Source organism: Natrix helvetica (genome assembly GCF_964273705.1).
Source record: "Natrix helvetica genome assembly, chromosome: 12".
NCBI lineage: Eukaryota > Metazoa > Chordata > Lepidosauria > Squamata > Natricidae > Natrix > Natrix helvetica.
Window position 1 is genome coordinate 362001 of NC_138556.1, and position 23829 is coordinate 385829.

The window sequence follows — 23829 nt, forward strand, 5'->3', positions numbered from 1 at the left end:
CAGCTACCCTGAATTGTAGAAAAAGGAAACATCATCTTTTTTTACATTTGTTTGCTGCCCATCTCACCATGAGGTGACTTTGGGTGGTTTACAACGTTAAAATATACAACATCTTGCAACAAGATGGATATCCACGAAACTTCATCAAAAAGTGCCTGACCACTCAAGCCAATATAACATAACCAGCACAAGCTGTAAAAATTATAACACTGCCATACATCAAAAACATCTCAAAACTACCAACAGACTATTGCAACCCCATAGTATCAGCATAGCACACAAACCAATTAAAGCTCTCCAATATATCCTAACAGAAGTGGGTTCCTACCGGTTTGGCCGAACCGGTTCAGTTCGGAACCAGCAGCAACCCAGGCCTGCCATGCCCCTGAACCGGTTCGGCGGTACCATAGGCGCAGCCATCTTATTTTTGTCTTCTGCATGTGCACGTCCCTGAGCAAACCAGCAGTAGCAGCAGCCGGAACCCATCCCTGCATCCTAAGTTATCAAAAAAAAAACAAAAAAACCCCAGCAGCCCCAGAAGTAAATACAGAAGCCATCTCCAACATACAGTGGAAATGAAGACTGCAACAGCCAATATGTAGGACAAACAGACTGGCAGAACGCATCCATGAACACAACTCGCAGTCAGAAGACATGATGAAAAATCGTTAATGTCATAGTACGTGGACAGAATTAACCATTGTTTCAACTGTGAAACCATGACCATCCAAGCCAAACCAAGTCTGAAAACACTAGAGATTTCCCAGGAAGCCTGACATTCTGCAAGAAAACAACCCAGCCCAGGCACTGGATGGGTTGCATCTCATTCTGCTCTGGCGTTTCCCCTTCTCCTCCCAATTCAGGACCTGTGGCGCCCACCGATCCACGAGCGCCCCCTCCCCACTACAGGGCCGGCCAGGCAGCCCCCGAGTCCTACCCCCATGGAAGGCCAACTTGCCGTCTGCCCCGCCGGCTCACCTGGGTCGTTGTGGGAGTGGGGCACCACGAAGACCTGCAGCGGCTGCGCATCCCACTCGTGGGGCTCGTAGGTGATCTCGAAGCCCTGCTTCCACGCCCCGCCGTCCTGGTTGTCGTAGGGCAACAGCGCCGACACCTCCAGCATCTGCGGGCGGAGGTTGGATACAGCAGGTGCACCGGGCGCCCCCGGGCGCCCCCCCCCCCGCCTCTCTTCTCCCCCCCCCCGCCGCTCACCTGCAGGGCGGGCTCGGGGCGGGCGGCGCGCGGGCCGAGCCGGCAGTCTCCGGGCGCCACGGAGAAGAAGCCAGGCCGGCCGTCGGCGGGCAGCGCCCAGGAGCCGTTGGCCATCCTGAGGGGCAGCAGCGCGCTCCGCCCCTCGTGCCCGACCGTCAGCTCCAGTACTGAGTCCTTGATGCGCCCGATGATCTCGTGGTTCTCCTCCAGGAGCTGCTCCAACTGCTCGATGCGGCTTTGCAGCGCGGAGATCTGGCTCTGCGGGGGGGGCGCGCCAGGTCAGCCTGGGGGACCCCCGCCAGCCCCCCTCCCCGCGCCCCCGCGCCCGCACTCACCCGCGGCAGGTGCCCCCCGGGGAGGGGCCGGGCGGGGTCGCGCTGCACGTGGTCCAGCATCAGGTAGAGCGAGAAGACGGCGACGCAGAAGACGGCCGCCCCGCACACCGTCACCTGCTTCTTCAGCTTCATCGGCCGCCGCGCCGCGGGGCCTCGCCGCCCCGACCCAGCTCCTCCGCGGCCCGCCCGGCTCTCGCCGCCGACGCTCCTGCCCGCGTCGCCTCGGGAGCCGCACCGCCGCGGTCACAGCGGCCCCTGCCGGCCCGGCCAGAGCGGGCGGCCCGCCGGTCCCTGTCCCGCGCCGCCGGCCTCGCCTCCGCCTTGACTGGCTTGTGGTGGCGCCTCCCGGCCGCGCCGCTGCTGTTCCTGCGAGGCCGAGCCGGCCCCGGGAGTGGATCCGCGCCTCGGAAGCGCGGGAAGGCAAGAGGGACGCCGCCTGCTTCCCCAAAGGCCTACCGCAAGACCGGCCTGGGCTCCCCGCAGGCAGGCTCCCCGGCTTGGCGCCCGTGGCTGCTCCGTTGCTGCCTATGCGGCTTGGTGTTCGGGTCCCGCAAGGGCTACGCGAAGGTCCGGGAGGCCCAGCTGCCCGGCTAAGGGCTACGCTCCTCGCCGTTCCTGCCAAAGGCCCGAAGCAGCCGCGGTTGAGCCTCTCCTGGAACCTCGGGATAGACCCTGCGGGCTCTTAAGACTTCGGGGACCCTGCTCTCTCTTTAGCCTAAAGTGCCAGCCAGAGGCGCCCTGGATGAGTTCTTGAAACTGTGGTTGAAGCCCTAAAATTGGCTTAATAATGACCAAAACCTTTGCCATATGTATCTTAATATGTAACTGGCATATTAAATAGCCCCAAAGATGAGAGAGACAAAAAGAGGAAAGCATGAATGTGTAATTCACAATGGAGAACCAGCCAGGGCGGTGGAGAGAAGGGAGGGCAGAACCAGCCTCTGCTTCTCCTGCAGGATTTGATCCCTGTGCCTGGATCATTCTGGGGTGGGCTGTTGTTATTGGCCATGGCAGTTTAAGGAAAGAAGGTTTTGCCAATAGACCACTGATGTGGATTCCTGATTCTTTGAGAGGCTTTGGCTTGGAGCTATAAAGACAAACAGTGCTGCAGTTTTCCTAGGAACCATGATGATTTGGTTGATGTGTTTCCTTGGGCCTGGCCTCCTTTAAATCCTTGGTTGTGTGTGGTCATGGGGATCTGAACAGATGCTGCTATATCCTGGTTGTAAATGGTGAATATTGTGGCGTGTTTTGAATGAAATATCCCTTGCTTTGTTTCTGGTATAAGGTGGTGCTTCTGTAACCAGTTTCATCATTTAAACCTACCTCCACCCCATCACAGTGAAGTGTTATAAAATACAAAACCTCTTACCCCTTGAATTCCTTTTTCTGTAGCTTCATATCTTGTATATCTTATTTGAGATAAAGATTGGGATTTGCAATTAAGCGTACATTTTTGAGGATATAATCCAAACTTTATAATTATTATCAGTTTTAGAGAAAATACAGATAACTTCAAAGACCAAAGCTTTAGAGCTCTCTGGCCACCACTGCTGAGTGCTTGGCAGGTGACCTGATTGGAGATGGTCTGTGTGACTAGAAAGATATGCCAAGAGTGAAATGCCATTGTCTGGGATGTCAGCACAGCACAGGATTTAAAATGTGTCCATGCAGACATCCTGAAATCAGCATTCTCACCGTTGCTTCTTCTGAATCACAACCAGGTCTTGGAGTATGGTACTGAAGCTGGGTCGTTTCTGTGGTTTGTATTCCCAACACTTTAACATGAGCTGGTATACTTCTTCGGGACACTGGTCTGGAGCATTCAGACGAATACCTGGCAAAAGGGGCAACCAGGTTATAGAAGGGTCGTCTAACAAGAAACAAAGCACCTTTTCACAGCTCAATATCTTCCTGAGAATTAAAATCAATCAACCAACCAATCAAATTGGGCAGACCAACCAGCCAATCACAAACCTGATTATGGCAGTTAAATTTATATGGTTGATCTCTGTGCTAACCAATTTTTAAAGTCATCCTTAAGGAAAGGCACATTTACATTGCCTTGCAGTAGTACAGTTCATCTAGGAATGACCTTAGCTGGCAAATCAGCCAGAATTGATAAAACCATTTTTCATACCATTGAAGTCAGCAAATGAATGTTAATTGTTGAAATCCAACATTGAAAGCCAATAATAGTGATTTTATCTTCCAAGTATCTTCATGATTAACAGCAAACCTGTCGAGTTGTGATGTTCTCTTTCTGTTTATTTAGTTCCTTATACTTATTTAGTATAAAGCTTTAACCAGGAAAAAGCCTTGCTGAAACATGAATTGTGAAATTATTTTTGTTTCAGATATCACCACCTGTCATTCAGTTTTACTATATGAAGAGAGCCTATGAGGGAAACCAAGTGGGCAGACAATTTCATGCTCCAAAGTGATCCCAGGGCTTTGCCAGCATATCAAGTGAGGAATCCCTGAAGAAGATTTAGCAATTTGCCATAATGTATTATATTTTGGTGTGTGGGTGTGTGTATTAAATCAGGTAAAAACTAATACTAATATAAAAAACAAAAAAGAACAGAGAACTAAAAGAGAAAAAGAGAGACAAAGATAAGATAAAGAAAGAAAGGAAGGAAGGAAGAAATAATGTGGCTTCCAATCTTCTTTGTAGCATATAAGTCAAAATATAAACTGACCACTTTTTCTGAAGTTATATTGTGACTCTCTTCTTGCTGTAATCTATCCTATTTAATCATCAAATACATACATTCATTTTTTTCTGTTTTATGCAAAAAGTCCATAAGGGGTTTTCAGTCAGCAATAAACTTAGATATTATCTTTTGTCTACTCAAACAAATCAGCCTGCCCATCTCAGCAAGCTCCACCATCTTCACTAACCATTCGTCCACTGTAAGTATTTGGATTCTGAAAGCAGAGCAACAGAAGGATCTGCAGGGCAACTAATTACCGAACGCCTGTGGTTTGCCCATAACACTCACCCCTCTCACTTCCAACCCTCTACCTTCCTGTTTAGGTCTCAAGTCTCATTTCCAGGTATACCTGAGCCACTCCTGCAGCAATGGAGCAGTTCCCAACCCTCTTCAGAATCATTTGCCACAGTTTCTGGGTTTTTGCTCAGATTCCCAGCCATGGACTACGGCACGCTATGCCTTCTGCTCCCCCGAAAAGCCCTTTTAGGACTCACCCTTCTCCACAGTTTCACGGGTCTGCTGGTTGCTCATACTGGCATATGGTGTGGCACCCAGGCTGAAAGCTTCCCACAGCAGGACCCCAAAGCTCCAGACATCACTTTCTGAGGAATACCGACCTAGGAGGGAGAGTAGCAGGCATGAGCTGGAAGCATGGAGGCTGCCCATAATCTTCAAGGAGAGATTTCTGTCAGGGATTAGGCAAGGCAGTTGCAAGAAGCTCAATATCCATGGCAGCAGCTAAAAACAACCCAGCCAAGACTCCACAGCTGAACCATGGCATTTGCAGGACCAGAAACTATGTACCGTAACTGAGTGCCTCTGGAGCTGTCCACTTCACAGGGATTTGTTTCATTCCACTCGTGGAGGAGTAAATGCCATCCACTTGTTCCCGTGACATCCCAAAATCGCTGATTTTCAGTGTGTTACTTTCTGTCACCAGACAGTTCCGTGCTGCCAGATCTCTGGAAAGCAAAATCAGAGGTGCCTGTGTCATGCTCAAGTCCAGTTGACTTTTCCAGCAGCCTCTACAAATGGCCATCTTGCCATTTCTCTGTCTTCTTCAAACAGAAGAGAGGGTCTCCTGGCTTTTTCACCAGGGTACAAGGTGACTCACTTCATCAAGTCTTGCTCAGCATAACCGTGCCTCTCTTGCAGCAACCAGCAGCCTCGGTCAAGGGACAGATTGGAAAGGACCAGTTGACATCCCCAGGCAGAGGCATCGGGGAAGCTCAGCTAACCCTACAACAAGGTCCTCCTGACTTGGCCACAGGTTGGGCTGAGCAGACTCACCGGTGGATGCAGTGCTTGCTGGCTAGGTATTCCATCCCTGCGGCAGCATTCTCCATCATCTTCAGGAGCTTCTTGGCTGTGAGCTGAGCCCTCTCATTGCGCAGGAAGGTCAAAAAGTCGCCCCCTGAGGAAGGAGAAGGCAGAGGCTGGGGCCACTCCGGGACAGGAGCATCCCCATGTGTGAAAACTAGTTTTCATCAGCAGAACTCCCCGGGGTCCAGGGAGGTTCAGGTGAGCAGCGGAAAAAAGAGGAGGGGCACCTGGGCACTCACAGAGTAGCCTCTATCAAGGTAGGTACATTCTTAAGCCAACATCCTTTCTTCCTGTAAAGGTTGGTGGAGGGCAGAATACTGGATACAAGCTTCAAGAAAGCAAGTGGAGCAAAAGGCCAGACTTACCTTTTACAAGCTCCATGACAATGTAGATTGGCTGCTTCTGAGTACAGACTCCAATGAGTCGCACAATATTGGGGTGGCTATACTGCTTCAGGATCCTGTAGGGGGAGTCAGAGAAGACACAGCTGGAAGGGGACAGATTCAGATCAGGGCTTCTCAGATCCTGGGAAAGTGGATGGCAGTCGCAAAATATGCTGTGCAGAAGTTCAGCACATGCTTCAGAATTGGTAGCACCCTTCTGTGTATTTGTGGATGGCTCACAAAAGGATTGGGATGCTACAAGAAATTTATCTAGTTGTCAAGATTTCCGTATCCTAATTCCCTAATATCTCTGGTTAAGGAAGACTTGCAAGCACATTACTGAAGCCTTCACAGCCCACTTTTTTGGACCCAGTGGCCCCTTCTGTGCCCACTGCCTCCTCTCAGATGCTCAGAAGAGGAGCTTCCACCTCAAACACAGATAAGCAATGAGATGGCGAAGGCAAGGGATTCCCAGGGAATCACACAGAGGCTCTCTGCTGATCTGCCAAAATAGGTGGAATCTCTGAACGCCTCCCTCCAGGAAACTCCCCAGAATCTGCCTATAAGCTGGGAAAGAGCCGGTCACTGGACGGCCAGTGAGAGAGCTGTGCATTCTCTCAACTTCTATTGAAAGGAAAATCCTGAACATGTTCTTGGTGTATGTGCTGTGGTGATTGGCTGAAGGCCTCAGCTAACAAAGAGTCATACATACCCAGCCTCCTGCAAAAAACGGGCCTTCACCTCATTTGGAAGTGTTTCACGGCAGGATTTCACAGCCACTGGAGTGTTACTGCCACGCAAGAATCCACTGAAGACTTCTCCAAAATTTCCCTGTGGAACAAAAGCCAAAGCCACATAGCACCAGCCCCTCCCTTGGCATGGCAAGGAGTAGCCAAAGGCTGGAAAAGTGGGCTCAAAATGTGCTGCATTCTGGCAGAACCAGCAAGTTCCTAAACTTCTGAAGAGCAGCTGTTGTTAAGTGCCTTCATAACTCACCTTTCACAAACACTAACCACTAACACAAGATTGCAGCAGAATGTAAAGCAATAATTCAAAATCAATTCAATGAAACAACATTAAACCAACACAGCAATACATTTTAATCAATACCCTGGAATAAAACAGATCATATTCTCTATTATTTAAAACAGGCCTTCATGCAGAACTAAATAGGCCCTTCCCCTAATCCACCAAAAAGTATTTCAGCTCCTTTGTAAAGTGAAAAAAAAATCTTTCAGAGAAACAGGGTGTGATACCAGAGTTGGCTCCATCCTTAAAGGCTTGTGACCAGGAACTCAAAGGAAAAGAAAACAAAGGTCAACAAAACTGTAGGGTGAACTTGTGCAGCAGTGAACACAGAGGCCTGGGGCATCCAGAGCAGGGCCTGTTGATCTGTGCCCTTTTGGTGAAAGACTGGACAAGGAGCACATCCAGAAGCAGACAACTTCCTTTTCAGGGGGTGGGGGAAGGGCGCAAATGAAGTTTGTGAAATAAGCTATTGCTCTAAAAGGAAAGTTCTAGGCATGGATGAGGGCACAACTGATCAGCCAGGTGCTTCCTCCATCCAGAGGCGTTGCCCTGCAGTGATCTCACTCACCTGCCCAATGCGCTGCCCCAGCATAATGTCTTCATGGTCCAACACCCACTTGTCCTGTTGGAAGAGCAGTCCATCATTTCTTCCCAAGCACTCTCCAGCTCATCACCACCACCACCACCATTGAATTCCTACCTTGGGGATGGGCTTGACTAGCACAATACCACTTTTCTTCGTGATGGGCTGCCTGGACTTCAGGAAATGGTCAACCAGCAGCGGAATGGTAGGGAAAGCTTCACCCTCCAAGCGGTACAGATTCTGGGAAAGAGCACCCTGCCATTATTCTGGAGTAATACCGTTTTTGGGAAAAGTCACTTCCCCTTCTATGCTGTTGCTTCCTCTTCTACATTTCCCTCAAAGGAATAAGATTCTCATACCAATCTACAGCCTCCCAAGCCAGCTGGTGGCAGAACTTTATTCCACACTAGAACTAACTTGCTTTCTGAAGAGGGGCAAGAATTGCGGGTTCTAGCAATACATGTATACAAGATCACAGTACACAGCTGGCCCAAGATCATATCCAGCTGAAATTCACAATGTAGAGAATAGGTGTCAGGTTCCTGTTGGAACACTGCCATTCAGAAAGGTAGGGGGGATGCTTCTTGGGGTGGAATGCCTTGAATGCTTTTGCTTCTGCTGTCACCGCTTGAGAATTAGACATAGGCCATCAGGATGGATTCCTTCCCAGCCAGTTCTAGCCTGTTGCCCAAGGCTGTGGCGCCCCAAGCATAACCTATTATCACCATCCTGCCTCGGAGTTCTCATAACATCTTTGCTGCTTCGTATTCGTGGGCGCTGGGTGGGGGCTGAACAGGGGAAATTAGCTTAACTCTTTGTGCAGGAATCTTCAGACTCCGCCTGACTTGTGTGCAATCACTTCTCTCAGTAAAAGTTCCTTTAGAAATACCATTTGTTTCAAGAGTCATGCTTTCCTAAGAAGATATGTAGCTGAGGGGGGGATTCCTTACAATAGGGAACACTGTCCTTTGCACAAAACAGCTTTCTTGTAGAATACACCAGAGTGTTCAAGCAAGTGGCTCAAATTTCTTTGACCAGAACTCCAGCCCAGGGAGCTTCGAGGCAGATGAGGCCATGGCCATACTTATTGCCAATCCACTCCACTTGCATCATCCTTCAGACCCACCACCTGCCAAGTTCTGTATGGGTGCTCTGATGTCAAAGGGCAGCACTGAAACTCAGCTTTGTTGTGTTCACTGGCAGTTTCATGCACAGGATTTTAGATTCTTTGGGGCTCTGTTCTGTTCAATCAAAGCCACTAGGTCTTCTTTAAAAGGGCCAGGGAAGTCAGTCAGTACTGGAATAGAAGGCTTGTTCCCAATGAGCAAAGGGGAAAGGAACATGCTTGATGACTTGTTTGCACAAGGCGTGGGCCTCCCACTGGTATCCTGCTGTCCCCCCAAAAACTCACATCAGCAGCCTGCAGGATCAGGTGTCGTGGATGCCCATCGCACAGCACTGAGAGGACGTACTCCTGCTTGCCTTGGCTCTCACGCACCAAGAAGTCACCATTGGTTTGCAGAAGCTTCTGTACCTCCATGCGGGGAATGGCACCATGGTACCAGGTCTGTTGCCCAAGGGGCTTCTGCACCTCAGGGAGCTGCGGCAAAGAGGGTGGCAGCTGTGGAAGAGACGGAAGTTCAAGGTACTTTCTTCACTCATCTTCCTGCATGGGAAGAGGCCAGATCAGGAGGACTGATCAGAAAGTGACTCCTTGATAACTAAGGACAGGTCCTCCTCAAGTTATATTTAGAATTGGAAGGGTGACAGAGAAAGAAAAGAAAAGCTTTTAAATACTGTAGGTTTACTCTGGTAATTACACAGCTAATCAATTTAGGTCTGGGACCACAGCAACAACAAAAAACCCTCCCCCACATTTATTTATTTATTTATTTATTTCTTGGATTTCTAAACCGCCCCCTCCCAAAAAGGGACTCGCTGCTTTTGAACTAAAGCAATTGAGCAGGGAAGCCAGGGTGCAAAAGACACACGCACACACACACACACACACACACACACACACACACACACACACACACGAATCTTTAAAAATCTCCCAGACCAGAAACAACGCTTCCACAGCTGCACTTGCGGTAGAGTAGGAAGAAAAACCTCACTTTTAAAAACTCAGGGAGAAACCCATCCTCCTCTCCACGTGGCTGCTTCTGAACTAAAGAAGCTAGCAATTGAGCAGGGAAGCTAGAGTGGGACAGATCAAATGCCAGCCCCCAGGATTTAAGCTTTGGGCTCCCCTTTTTCTTCCTTTCCAGCGAGCAGCAGTTTCCAGGGTCTGAAATTCATGTTTCCTTTCTGCCTTTGTCTGCTTCCCTGCCAAGGAATGCTGCTTCCTTGGCTGCCTCTCCTCTCCTTCCTTCCTACCTTCCCTGCCTGCCTCTTTCTCATTTTCATCTTGAAAAGTAAAGTCCTATACCTAGGTAAGAAAAACCAAAAGTATACATATAAACTGGGTGAAACCAGGCTTAATAGAAGTGACTGTGAGAGGGATCTTGGAGTCTTGGTGGACAACCAGCTAAATAGGAGTCAGCAGTGTGCAGCGGTAGCCAAAAAAGCCAATGCAATCCTAAATTGTATTAACAGAGGGATACAATCAAGACCAAGTGAGGTACTAATACCATTCTATAAAGCCCTAGTAAGACCACACCTAGAGTACTACATCCAGTTTTTGTCACCACACTATAAAAAAGATGTTGAGACTCTAGAAAAAGTGCAGAGAAGAGCAACCAGGATGATTAGGGGACTGGAGGCTAAAACATATGAAGAACGATTGCAGGAATTAGGAATGGCTAGTCTAGTGAAGAAAAGGACCAGGAGAGATATGATAGCAATGTTCCAATATTTGAGGGGCTGCAATAGAGAGGAGGGGGTCAAGCTATTTTCCAAAGTACCTAAAGACCAGAAGAGGAATAATGGATGGAAACTGACAAAGGAGAAATTCAACCTAGAAATAACTTGCTGACAGTGGAGAGCAATCCACTAATGGAACAGAAGTGACCTTCAGAAGTTGTGAGGGCTTCATCACTTACTTTACTTTACTTTATTTCAAACTTTTATACCGCCCCCTCTCCCAAAAGGGACTCGGGGCGGTGTACAGTCAGATTAAAACATATAAATACATCGGAATAAATACAAACATAGTTAAATACTAAATACTTAAAAGAGGAGACTGTAAAAAACTGTACCTAAAGTAAAGCAATTAAAACAATGTTTAAAAGTAACCCCTAAAAATACCCAATTAAAAATATCTGCCAGGAGGTAAGATAAGACTATGAATGGGCCAAGCCGGCTAAACGGAACAGGTGAGTCTTCAGTTTTTGTCGGAAGGAGCGGAAGTCGGTGGTGGTTCTGATATCGGGGGGGAGGTCATTCCAGTGGGTTGGGCCCATCACAGAGAAGGCTCTGCTCCTAGGCGCCGCCCGTTGGCACTGCTTAGTGGACGGCACCAGGAGGAGTCCCTCCCTGTGAGAGCGAATTGGTCGCAGGGAAGTATGTGGTAGGATGCGATCCCGCAAGTAGCTAGGTCCTGTGCCATGGAGCGCTTTAAAGATGGTAATTAACACCTTGAAACGCACCCGAAAGACCACAGGCAGCCAGTGCAGCTCGCACAGGAGCGGTGTTACGTGGGAGTAGCTAGTACTCCCCATAATGGCCCGCGCGGCTGCGTTCTGGACTAGCTGCAGTCTTCGGGCGCGTCCCAAGGGAAGCCCCAAGTAGAGGGCGTTGCAGTAGTCCAGCCGAGACGTCACCAGTGCATGAGTGACCATGCGTAGGGCCAGTAGGGGGCGCAATTGGCGCACCAGGCGAACCTGGTGGAACGCCCCCCTTGCCACGGCTGCCACATGGTCATCCATTGACAGCCGGGCATCTAGGAGGACGCCCAAATTGCGCGCCCGTTCCACAGGGGGCAATTGCTCGCCCCCTATGGCCAGTGATGGTATCAACTGGCTGAACCGGGGTGCCGGTAGCCATAGCCACTCAGTCTTGGAGGGGTTGAGCTTGAGTCTGTTGTCCCCCATCCAGACCCCGACGGCTTCCAAACACCGGGTCATCACCTCGACAGCCTCGTTGGGGTGGTTTGGGGTGGAAATGTACAGCTGAGTATCATCAGCGTACAGATGATACTCCACCCCAAAACCACGGATGATCTCCCCCAGCGGCTTCACATATGCGTTGAACAGAAGGGGCGAGAGGACCGACCCCTGCGGCACCCCACAAGTGAGTGGCCTCAGGGTCGACCTCTGCCCCCCTGCCAACACACATTGCGTCCAGTCGGAGAGGTAGGAGCCGAACCACCGCAGGACGGTGCCTCCAACTCCCATCCCCCCCAGCCGGCGCAATAGGATACCATGGTCGATGGTATCAAAAGCCGCTGACAGATCTAATAGGACCAGGACAGAGGAACAACCCCTATCTCTGGCCCTCCAGAGATCATCTACCAACGCGACCAAGGCCGTCTCCGTGCTGTGTCTGGGCTGGAAGCCGGACTGGCGTGGGTCTATTATTTATTTATTATTATTTATTTATTTATTAGCGTTTATATACCGCCCCCTCTCCCGAAAGGGACTCGGGGCGGTGTACAGTCCGTACCAAAATACAACAAATTAAAGCATAGTAATAACTACATAAATACATATATGAGAGGAGGATAAAATATGCCAAACTGTACAGCTAAATAAATAAATCGAAATGTACAAAAATTTAAAATCCCAATGTCATATCAGGTTAAATTTAAAACACTATCCCTCTAAAAACCAGTAAGAATGTGTATGCCAGGAGGTAGACGTTATAAATTATGCCAGACCAGCCAGTCGGAACAGGTGTGTCTTCAGTTTCTGTCGGAAGGAGCGGAGGTCAGTAGTGGTTCTAATGTCGGGGGGGAGGTCATTCCAGAGGGTTGGGCCCATCACAGAGAAGGCCCTACTCCTCGGTGTCGCCCGTTGGCATTGCCTCGTGGATGGCACCAGGAGAAGGCCCTCCCTGTGAGAGCGAATTGGCCGCAGGGATGTATGTGGGAGGATGCGATCCCGCAGGTAACTAGGCCCTATGCCATGGAGCGCTTTAAAGATGGTGATCAGAACCTTGAAACGCACCCGAAAGACCACAGGCAGCCAGTGCAGCTCGCGCAGGAGAGGTGTTACGTGGGAGTACCTAGTACTCCCCATGACTACCCGCGCGGCTGCGTTCTGGACTAGCTGCAGTCTTCGGGCGCGTCCCAAGGGAAGCCCCATGTAGAGAGTGTTACAGTAGTCCAGGCGAGACGTCACCAGTGCATGAGTGACTGTGCGTAGGGCACCACGGTCCAGAAGGGGGTGCAATTGGCGCACCAGGCGGACCTGGTGGAACGCCCCCCTTGCCATGGCTGCCACATGATCATCCATTGACAGCCGGGCATCTAGGACGACGCCCAAATTGCGCGCCCATTCCACAGGGGGCAATTGTTCGCCCCCTATGGCCAGTGATGGAATCAGCTGGCTGAACCGAGGTGCCGGTAGCCACAGCCACTCGGTCTTGGAGGGGTTGAGTTTGAGTCTGTTGTCCCCCATCCAGACCCCGACGGCTTCCAAACACCAGGACATCACTTCGACAGCCTCGTTGGGGTGGCTTGGGGTTGAGATGTACAACTGAGTATCATCAGCGTACAGATGGTACTCAACCCCAAAACCACGGATGATCTCACCCAGCGGCTTCACATATGCGTTGAACAGAAGGGGCGAGAGGACCGACCCCTGCGGCACCCCACAAGAGAGTGGCCTCGGGGTCGACCTCTGCCCCCCAGTCAACACACATTGCATCCGGCCGGAGAGGTAGGAGCCGAACCACCGTAAAACGGTGCCTCCGACTCCCATCCCCTCCAGCCGGCGCAGTAGGATACCATGGTCGATGGTATCAAAAGCCGCTGAGAGGTCTAATAGGACCAGGATAGAGGAGCAACCTCTATCTCTGGCCCTCCAGAGATCATCCACCAACGCGACCAAGGCTGTCTCGGTGCTGTGCCCGGGTCGGAAGCCGGACTGGCGTGGGTCTAGATATACGGATTCGTCGAGGCGACGTGGAAATTGCTGCGCCACCACATTCTCAACAACCTTCGCTAAAAAGGGGAGGTTGGAGACTGGACGGTAATTAGCTAGCTCCGTTGGGTCAAGTGAAAGCCTCTTGAGCAGGGGCCTCACCACCGCCTCTTTCAAGGCAGTCGGTAAGGAACCCTCGCTCAATGAGGCGTTCACCAGGCCCAGAAGCCAGCCTCGCATCACCTCCCAGGATGCCAGTACCAACCAGGAGGGGCACGGGTCCATTGAACATGTGGTGGGTCGCAGCCGTCCACGCAACCCGTCTAAATCCTCGGGGGCAACAGAGTCAAACTCCTCCCAGAGTGGGCTCACAAGACTCACTGATGACGGCTCGTCCGGTCCACTGGGGGGGGGGCCATCCGCTCCGGATCTGAGCGACTTTGTCCTGCAGATATTCCCCAAACTCCTCTGCTCTTCCCTGCAAGGGTGCCCCCCACGTCTCCTGCGACAGGAGAGAGCGGGTCACCCTAAACAGGGCGGCAGGGCGGTTATCTGCAGACGCAATGAGAGCGGCACAATGTCTACATTTGGCCGTTCTCAATGCCACAAGGTAGGTCCGTAAATAGGCTCTTACCTGTGTTCGGTCAGACTCGGAGCGTGAGGACCTCCACCTGCTCTCTAGACGTCTCCTATGGCGCTTCATCACCCTTAGCTCCTCGGTGTACCAGGGAGCCCGGGTGGGTCGCTGCCGTAGGAGAGGTCGCAGAGGCGCAACCCGGTCCAAGGCCCCCGCCATCGCCCTATTCCAGGCGGCCACTAGGTCCTCCGACCGAGCGCGGGTCAGGGCTACAGGTAAAGGCCCAAGCTCCGTCTGGAACCTATCCGGTTCCATCAAGTGCTTGGGGCGGTACCAGCTTGAACAAACTGGCTCCGCCTCCTCGCGGTGGAGGGTAGCGCCAGGGAAGTCCAGCCGGAGACATGAGTGATCTGACCATGACAGGGGCGTAATCTCTAAATCCCCTATTCCCAGATCACTCGTCCACTGCTCAGATACAAAGACAAGGTCCAGTGTGTGGCCGCCTTCATGTGTGGGGCCCTGAATTAGTTGGGTCAGGCCCATGGCTGTCATGGAAGCCATGAACTCCCGAGCCACCTCGGACTCTGCTCCCGTCGACGGCAGGTTGAAATCCCCCATAACCAGAAGTTTGGGTATCTCAACCGCCGTCTCCGAGACCAGCTCGAGGAGCTCGGGCAGGGCCGCTGACGTATAGCGAGGAGCCAAGTATACAATCAGCAGACCCCACTGCCTCCCTGGGCCCCATTTCATACCCAGCGACTCACACCCGGGTATCTGAGGAACAGTGAACTCCCTCAGCTCTAGACAATCCCGTATAACTACCGCCACCCCACCACCCTTACCCAGGGCCCGAGGCTGATGGAATGCACGGAAACCCGGTGGGCACATTTCCACGAGGGGTAAACCACCCTCGTGACCCAACCAGGTCTCCGTTATCCCTGCAAGGTCCAGCTCCCCCTCCGAGATCAACTCGTTAATGAGGGGGGCCTTGTTGGTCACGGACCTTGCATTGCAGAGCATCAGCCTCAGGCCCTGGCTCTGTAGTTCCTGACCACCTTGGCTGCGGGGGTTGGTACAAACGACTGGGCGTAGCCAGCAGCCACGGTCTCCCAACCGACCTTGCGATCTTTTCTTGTCCTCGCATCCCCCCCTCCCCGCGACCGTTGTAATAAAACAACCCTCTGCTGGAATAACTTGTTCCCTCTCCCCCCTCACCCCGCTCACTTCCTTCGTGGACTCACCTGTTCGTCTGGGGCTGGCTTCCCTCCTGGCCTGGTTATCCCCCCCCTTCCTAGAACCCCCTAAAAACACAATAAAACATTTTGATAAATGTCTAGATATTCGGATTCCTCAAGGTGTCGTGGAAACTGCTGTGCCACCACATTCTCTACAACCTTCGCTAAAAAGGGAAGGTTGGAGACTGAACGGTAATTAGCTAGCTCCATCGGGTCAAGGGAAGGCCTCTTGAGTAAGGGCCTCACCACCGCCTCTTTCAAGGCGGCAGGTAAGGACCCCTCGCCCAATGAGGCGTTCACCAAGTCCAGTAGCCAGCCTCGTGTCACTTCCCAGGATGCCAGTACCAGCCAGGAGGGACACGGGTCCATTAAACATGTGGTCGGTCGCAGCTTGAACCTTTCAAGAAGAGATTGGACTACCATTTGTAAGGTCTCCTGCTTGAGTGGGGGGGTTGGACTAGATGACCTATAAGGTCCTTTCCAACTCTGTTAATTTTTTATTCAATTTCTATAGTTGTCCATCTCAATGACTGATAATACTGTAAAATTCCAAAACAAAGAGTAATAAAAACATGTCTAAAACAAACAAAACATCCACAATTATTGTATGTATTCAATTTCTATGGGCTGGGGATGAGAGCAAAGCTGAATTGAGGGGACAGACCCTTTAAGGAGGTGTGGGAGTCTAGGACAGTGATGGCTAACCTTTTTTGGATCGTGTGCCAGAAGCGGGGGGATTGCAGAGGGCTCGGGCATGGGTGTGCCCACACCCATAATGCTATGCATGTGACCAGCACTTCCCCTCCCCGCTTTTGGGGCTCTTTTTTCGCCCTCCCCAGGCTGCAGAGGCTTTCTAGGAGCCTGGGGAAGCAAAAACAGCTTCCTCTGTGGAGACCCTCCAGAGGCTTCGGGACCTTCCTTGAAGCCTCCGGAGGGTGAAAAACGGCCCTACGGGCAACCCGGAAGTTCGGGAACGGTGATCTGGTTTGTCCGTAGGGCCATTTTTTGAGCTTTAGGAGGGAAGCCTCCTGAAGGCTCCGGAGCATGAAAAACGGCCCAACACGCAAACCAGCAGTCCGTTCCCGAACTTCTGGCTTGCATGTTGGGTGGCCTCCAAGTCAAAAATGGTCGAAAAAGAAGGCCAAAGTCAGCTGGCCAGCACGCGCATGCATGCTGGACCTGACAGGGCAATGCCTGGCATGCCCTAACAAATGACTCTGCCTGCCACCTGTTGCATGCATGCCATAGGTTCGCCATCACGGGTCTAGGAGCTTTCAGAAGTAAAGTGTGCAGAGGTTGGGCACTCTGATTCTGAGCACAAAGGGCACTCGAGGCCCAACTCTTTCTTCAGGAGGCCAGTCCAATATTTAGAAAACTCGAAGTGCAAAAAATGCAGATGGGAAGACATTCCCTTCTTGTGTTTCTATCAGTGAGTCAAAAGACAAGACGGTGACCCTCAGAGGCTGGCCCAAATGCCCACTTTTCGAATGAATAAATGGCTCTTGAGTCTCCCCTCTTCATGGCTCTCCAATTCCTCTAAGAAGAACAGCCTGGTTCGGCTTTAGATTGCTCAACTTCACTGTCCCTCTGTTGAAGTTCTTCTTCTGGTTTCCTCTTTTTTCTGATACAGAAAATGCCTTTAGATCCCTGTTTTGCCCAACTGACGTTGTTGCAATTACGCCACTTTCAGTTCCTTATGAAAAGCCAGCAGGTTCAGAATTCGGCTAGGTACTCTCTGCCTTTGCTTAAGACTGAAATCCTCCTTTTCTTTTAATTACAGACCCGCTGATCTCACCTCTGACTCTCCTGCTTTTTCTTCCTTCTTTGCTCTCCTCCTCCTTCCAGTTTCACTTTTTTAGCTGTTCCCCCTTCCCCCACCCACCTCTGTTTGCACCTTCACACTCTACACTATTTTAAGAATGTTAAGTTTGCAAATTTGGGATGGTGGCAGTAAGATGTTTTTAAATATTTTATCCAAAAACAAGGCTAGGAAAAATTGTGCTACTTCTGAATAAATGCGAGTTTTACACATGCCTCATCTAGCATATTTTAAGAGCAGATGTTTTTTGGCTTTGCCTGGTCAGGAAATCCAGCTAGGCAGGGAGGCAGCGAGAAGCAACAATTGAGGATGGCCACTCACTGAGACACGTGGACGAAAAATGCCTGAGATGTGATGCTTCAGGGCCTCCAAAGCCAGCGGTGTTCGGCCCCAATCTCGCTCAACGTCCTGCTCCTGCCAGAGAAGGAGGGCAGAGGGTGAACTTGGTCAGAGACTACCGCAGAGCATCCCTCCCGCCAAGGCTTGGAATCCAGCCCACTCAAGTGGTGGGGCAGAGAAAAAGGAGCAGCTGGACTGATCCCATTGCTTGTGCTCCTCCTTCCTCCCCAATCAGCACAATAGGCCCCCTTTGCTACCACCTTGTCTTGCTCTGACTTGGCAGGGCACTGCTCATACCCACCACAGAAGAGAGCAACTGCCTGCCACCCTGCAGATCTGGGGCAGGTGGGGGGTCCAGGTGTCCCAGCTCATCCAGCTTTTGTTGCAGCAAATCCCTTTGGGCCTTGAGTTTTTCTTGAGTGCCCAAAGCAAGATGGAAAAGATGGTAAGCTTCATGCAGGGACTTCTGCCTTCCCAGGAGGAGGACACTGCGGAAGAAAAGAGGCGCATTGGGCGGAGCATGCACAGGAAAGCAGGCTTTGCCAAGGGTAGCATATCTGTGGCAGAAGGTCAAGGGAGCACTCGACTCTGCAAAGAGGTAGGAGGTCTCTGGCACAAAGCACCCAGCATGTGGCTTCTCCCAGGTGGGCCTGCATACAGCAATTAAGAAGAGGAAAACCAAAGCTTCTCTGTGCAAAACAGGAGCTTTTCTCTTCAATCAGCCGCTGCATGAAGAGAATGTGGGAATGGGTGAGTTGCCTTCAAGGACCACCTTGAACCCATGCCTCCTACATCATGGCATGGGAGCGATGTTGTGGGACATCAGGCAGAGAAAAGGGAAAGCTGGGAAAGACTTTGGAGCTGAAGAATGAGTGGCAGGGAGTTGCAGTGTTGCCTCCTTTTCTGGCCTCTGGGATGGAGAGCTGCAAGATGTGTTTCACACAACCTCGCAAAAGGGGGAGAAAGAGAAATCTAATGGCATGCATGCCTTGCATAGGTAAGCTTGCTGCTCTCCCTTGGCCTCCTCTTCTGGCCCTTCAAGGTTTGCGCTGTTCCGTTTGGATAACAGTGAAGGAGCCAGAGTGGCAATATGGCAAGATCTGGAGCTTCCTGCTTCAGTGGCACAAGCTCACCGTTTTCCTGGGCTTCCTGCCATCTCATCGTTCTGGATTTCAGTTTCTAGCATCTGGACCTGCCGACGATGGCTGTCAGTGCTCTCAGTGGCACTGATCAGTTCCTCCTCCAGGGAGGTCAGCCTGCAAAGCAGAGAAGGGGGTGTCCTGTCTCACACATAGAGGGCAGCCCCACGCTGAGCTTTGTGAGACCAGGATCAGCTTCCAGGGTGGCCAGTCAGGACAGTCCCATCTCACTTTTTCCATCCACAGTCCCCAGCCTCAGCAATGCCCATGTAGATGGGCTGGATCACCACCCTGCCCAGGGGCTGCCTTCTTCCCAGAGGGCTCCACCTTTCCCTACACACGTGTGCTGCAGGCTTTCCAGGGTGAGTTCATTCAGCTGGAGCTGCCCCTCTTGCAGGACCTCTGTCTCAGCCTCCTCTAGCAAACTCCTATCAAAGGTCACCATGCCTGGCATCTCCTGCTGCTCACACCTGGAGAGAGAGACCCCAGCCAGCCTGAGAATGAAAAGCCACCGGCCCCTCGCTCTCCCAGCCAGCCAGGAGACAAAACTTCAGCAGACAGTACCTGCAAGGGGGGAGGAAATCTTCATAATCGATGGTTGGCTGGATGCGGTCAATGGCCCTGACCATGGCTTGGTGCACAGCCACCATCTCCTCCTGTACCAGGCTTGTGATGCTGGCATATTCTTGCAAAGATGCCTTCCTGTTGGTACAAACATAAGAGGATGGAGAGAAAGAACAGCATTCACACATGCACATGCGGTTCCCTCTTTGAAGTCAGCAGGATTGTATGTAGAGTGCAGACAAGTATGAAATACCAAGCCAAAGGAATTAAGGCAAGAAGAAAAAAGATAAGATGTAAGAAAAAAGGGCGTTGCTAACTGTACCCCAGCAGTGCCCACTCTACTCCTCTCTCCCTGCAACCTAGTTTTGTTTCACCTGAGCAACCCAGCCCGATTTCCCCCCCCCAACCCAAGCCCATCTGGGGTCAGCTGCTGCTCTCACGTGATCTGGGCCATCTCCTGCAAAAGGCCATGCAGGGACTGGAGGAGACCGGGCAGGATCTGCTTATAGTGGAGGCTGTGCTGCACCTCCGCTGCTCGCAGGGCCAGCACGTACTGGTTGTGCAGGGAGTAGAGCTTCCAGAGGCTGCGGACATACCTGTCCTTGGCCTTCTCACGTTCCTTGCCTGAGGAGAGAGCCACAGAAGTGGAAGGTAGGATTAGACAATTCCCTGACTCAAATCAGTGGACTCCTGCAGCTCTGTCCCCCTGCAAAGGATTTTTCGATGTCTCTGGGATGGCAAGACCCAGGGTGGGACCTTGGCAGACAGCAAGCCTTGCTAAAAATAAAAATGGGCTCTAAAGAACAAACACAACTCAGCATAGGCAAAGGAACAAAATACTTCTAACTAAGCAGGTAACAGTTATATATCTTAGGGATTTTCTCTTCAGTGAAAAATTGAGATGCAGCTGCTATGAAAAGAGCAAATTCAGAATGGAAAGCCCTGTTAACTGGAGGAAAAACTAAATTTATAATGTAACACAAATCAATGGTGCAGCTATTTCATGAATACTACCACAATTATGATTGTTATATCTCAAAAAAATTCTGGATTTAGAAATGATACAAAAGAGGTTACCTAAACAACCAGAGAGGCACAGCAACATACCTGCAAAGAAAGGTTCATTCAAGCCCACTTAGATGAGAAAAAGAGCAAATCAGGAGGATGTGATAGAGTGAGCATATTGCACAGAAATATGACTGTTTCTCTAAATAGTTAGGCCTCATTAAAGTTTTTTTCTTTTTAAAAAAGCTAAGTACCAAACCAAAAATGCATATCTCGTATCAGTGAAGGGCAACCAAAGTGGACTTCTACATAACAATCCAGCACCTTCAGAGAGCAGGCCTGCTGAATGAGTCAGATGTACAAGAGCCCAACAGGATTGGGCCCATGTGGCCCCTTCTTCAGGCTTCACTTGGCAGCAGAGACGGCACATTGCTTAGGTCAGCAAGAAGCACTTGGCTGGATAGTGGAGGTGGCCTGGAAGGACCGGGCAGCCTGCCTTCCTGCAAGCCCTCCACCCGAGACATCCTTCAAAATACCCGTTTTATTCTCAGGCCACCTGAAAGAGGCATGGATAAGTTTTTTCTCTCTACATGTATGTCTGTATGTTGCTCTTCTGGATCATGTGTTTTTAAAAATGTTTATTATGTGGTCTTCACTGATTATGAATTATTATTGAAGAACTGCAGTATGCCATTCTTATTCATGTCCAACATCCAATAAATCAAGGTGAACTCTTCACTCCTTTAACTGAAATACACCAAAAAGAAAATCCTGCAGCAGTTGGACCCTAAGCTGGAGAGGACTTTTTGAGTGCCTATCGGCAGACTAAGAGGTGGCTAGCTGGTTGAAAGCAGCCAGAAGCCTAGCAATAATAAGCACAACTTGCAGAGTAGCTGTAACTAGCTGAGTTACATGGGCAAAGGGGTGGGCAGAGAAGGCACTTATTTAGCCACATTCTGGACCAGCTGTAGCTTCTGAGTAGCCTACAAGGGTAGCTCCATTTAGTGCACATTGCAGTAATCCAAACTGAGTTGACTTGGGCCAGAGTGATGTGAGAAGGGCCTCTAAAATGGGTTTGTGGAAAGGCTTCCTCAACCACCTGCTTGATGGGCAGGAACAAAGAATCAAAGAAAGCATCCAAATGACATATCAGGTGGAGCTGGAGAAGTGCCACCTAATTGAGAATTAAGATGCTAAATCACTGTAGCCAAAAAGTCCTTGAAACCAGAGCTTATGAGGCTTTGCCACAGTTGAGCCTATGCCTGGTTACCAAGCTCCAGGACAGGATTTCACAGCCTTCCATCTGGCTGGGATAGAGATGTAACCTGATCCTGCACTGAGGGGGTAACATAATTCATTCCACCTCCACGTAATAGAGAGAATGTGGAGTCCTGCAGAACCTACTGAGCAGGGGCCTCAGGCTAACTCTTTCCCTGTCCAGCAACACCAGAGAAGCCCTGTAAAACAATGCCTGGTGGCATCACTGAGAGTTCAAGTTGCCGCATCTGGTCTGGTCATTGACAAACGCTCCCACCATCTGGCACGGACTCTGTCCCAAGAGACACAAAGACTAGGGCTCCTTTGGAGACATCTATTTGGCTGTTGACAGAAAGCAGGATGTGGGGTGAGAAAGGCTTTGCTCCTATTCTGCCCCTGGCAAAGGACGCACCTTTGCTGGCCTCCTGGTATTTGCGCTTTGCCTGTGCACACTCACGGATGTGGCTGCGGTACTGGGCTCTCAGGCGCTCGGGTTCTTGTTGGGTGGTCTGGAAAAGCCAAGAAGGAAGCTCAGAAGGGCTGGCTGCCCTGGTGGATTTCCCCACCCCACCCCAACACTTCCTAGCCTTTTCCCTGGGATCCTGTTGGTGCCAGGAGGGCTCAGCTAGATGGCTGTACCCGGATGAACTCCTGGTTCATTTGTTGCCACTGTTCACTATAGCACCGGTGCAGTTGCTGCTTGTCTTGAATAAGCAGGGCCAGGGTGTTCAGGGGTCCAGCCAGCAGGGCTTCCGCGTGGCGTTCTAGAGCTTGGCTCAGCGCCTCCGTCTGGGTCACCAGGGACCACCAACACTGCAAAAGAGAAGATGACCGAAGCCTGAAAAGTATGGCCCATTTCCACTAGAGGAACTAGAGGGGGATGCTCTCTAGACACTGGTTGGGGAAAGATCTTTCTGAGGAAGGGCACCTCACTTTGCAACCAGTTTGCATTAAGCAGAAGACAAGATAGCTGAAGGATGGCGGAGGGAAAGGTGCCATGATTGGAAAGGCCTCCAAAACCAGCCGCCTCTCTCTTCTCAGGCAGTTTAGTCAGCTCCAAGGATGGGTTTTTTAAATGGGTTTTGATCGTCAACCAGCCTGACCACGTTGGAGCCACTGGCACTTTTAGAAGGGGCAACGTTGCCTGATCTCTCTGAAACGGCCCTGCAAAGGGAAGGACGGCCGTCGGAGGCCAGGGGACAAACCCAGCCCCAGCGGAGAAGCGCCAAAGGCCACCCGGCTGCCTCTCTCTTGCGCCACTCGAGAGCCGCGCCCTTCCGTGGGCATTTCGGATGGGCCGCGGCTGCTCTGAGCCGACGGACCGGGAAGGCGCGGGCCGAGGCAAGCCGAGATCCCGCCCGGGGCTGCCTACCTGGCCGATCTGGCCGCCGAGTCGGGACTGCCGGCCGCCCTCCTGCTTGCCGGCCAGGCTGTGCATCTGGTGCAGCAGCGCCGCGTACTCCCGGTCGCTCTTGGCCCGCTGCCCCATCCACTTGCGCAGCCCCTCCAGCAGGCGCACCTCCGACTCCTGCAGCTGCAGCAGGGCGCTGTGGCCCTCGGGGCAGCCGAGCGCCAGCCCGAAGCCCATCGCCGCCCCGGAGTTAGCCGCCGAGCTCTCCTGCCCCGCCCCGCCGCGAAGCCCCTTTCCTCGAGCCGCGCCTAGCTGGCGGCCGGGAGACCCGCGCCACTCCTCGGCGCACGTCGCCGCGACCTCCCGAAGCCGCCCAGGCGCCCTGCGCGAGTCCGAAGTGCAAAAGAGGAACAGGAAGCCTCCCGGCGTCCGACCAACCTTGCGAATTGCCTCTTCCTGCGCCGCTTCTCCTTTCCCCAGAAGAGCGTCCCGGGCGACTCGAGGCCTTCAAGGAGCTGCGGTCGTGGCTGGCTGGTGAGGCCGCTTGGCGTCCCGACCCACAGGTGCCCACAGGGCTGGCGAGCGGACGGAGTGGGGGGGAGCCTGGCTGCCCTTTGCCGCCACTTTGGAGAACCCTGCGCGGATGGGGCTCTGCGTCCCTGAAAATTGTCGGAGGGACGGGGGGAAACACCTGTTTACGTGCAGGTATTCAGTCAGCAGCCATTCAACAGGGGGTCCCTCATCCTTTCCCAAATTTCCCACGGATGAAAAAGTGACCTGGATACAGGTCTGCACTCAGCCGCCTTCCAGAGTGCTCTTTAACAGATTAACAGTTGGAAGGAACCTTGTAGGTCATCTAGTCCAACCCTCTGCCCAAGCAAGAGACCCTAAACCATTTCTGACAGATGGCAGTCCAGTCTCTTCTTGAAAGCCTC

The 23829-nt window shown here is 51.7% G+C and overlaps 2 protein-coding genes across 9 annotated transcripts in view; both read right to left on the reverse strand.

The window, feature by feature from the left end:
* The window catches only part of MAN2A2 (mannosidase alpha class 2A member 2), a 54201-nt gene extending 52398 nt beyond the window's left edge, over nt 1-1803 (reverse strand). For all 5 annotated transcript variants that reach the window (XM_081965268.1, XM_081965266.1, XM_081965267.1 and 2 more), the window contains exons 1-3: nt 1548-1803; nt 1213-1470; nt 979-1123 (exon numbers count right to left, since the gene is read on the reverse strand). In XM_081965268.1, the coding sequence (XP_081821394.1) occupies nt 979-1123; nt 1213-1470; nt 1548-1679 (535 nt within the window). In that variant the 5' untranslated portion in view covers nt 1680-1803. The remainder of the gene's footprint in view (nt 1-978; nt 1124-1212; nt 1471-1547) is intronic.
* A 970-nt stretch (nt 1804-2773) lies between these two features.
* On the reverse strand, nt 2774-23829 carry FES (FES proto-oncogene, tyrosine kinase). 4 transcript variants are annotated; one of them, XM_081965275.1, is made up of 18 exons: nt 22916-23829; nt 22183-22356; nt 21956-22052; nt 19722-19905; nt 19282-19419; nt 19059-19187; nt 18712-18834; nt 17880-18066; nt 17561-17653; nt 8994-9182; nt 7700-7822; nt 7568-7621; nt 6683-6801; nt 5953-6047; nt 5555-5678; nt 5069-5226; nt 4759-4881; nt 2774-3384 (listed from the first exon to the last, which is right to left on the reverse strand). In XM_081965275.1, exons 1-18 carry the CDS (start codon nt 23129-23131, stop codon nt 3242-3244), a joined length of 2469 nt encoding a protein of 822 aa, XP_081821401.1. In that variant the 5' UTR covers nt 23132-23829; the 3' UTR covers nt 2774-3241. The 4 variants fall into 4 exon arrangements, with proteins under 4 accessions (XP_081821401.1, XP_081821403.1, XP_081821400.1 ...); XM_081965277.1 differs by having other exon boundaries at nt 8994-9203; nt 19878-19905; nt 22916-23827; XM_081965274.1 differs by having other exon boundaries at nt 8994-9203; nt 22916-23827.

Coding starts and splice junctions, on each gene's coding strand:
- FES (XM_081965274.1), bottom strand. CDS start 23,131: ATGGGCTTCGGGCTGGCGCTCGGCTGCCCCGAGGGCCACAGCGCCCTG. Junction 22,053..22,182: donor TGAACCAGGAGTTCATCCGG/GTACAGCCATCT, acceptor TGGCTTTTCCAG/ACCACCCAACAAGAACCCGA. Junction 19,906..21,955: donor ATACCAGGAGGCCAGCAAAG/GTGCGTCCTTTG, acceptor CTCTCTCCTCAG/GCAAGGAACGTGAGAAGGCC.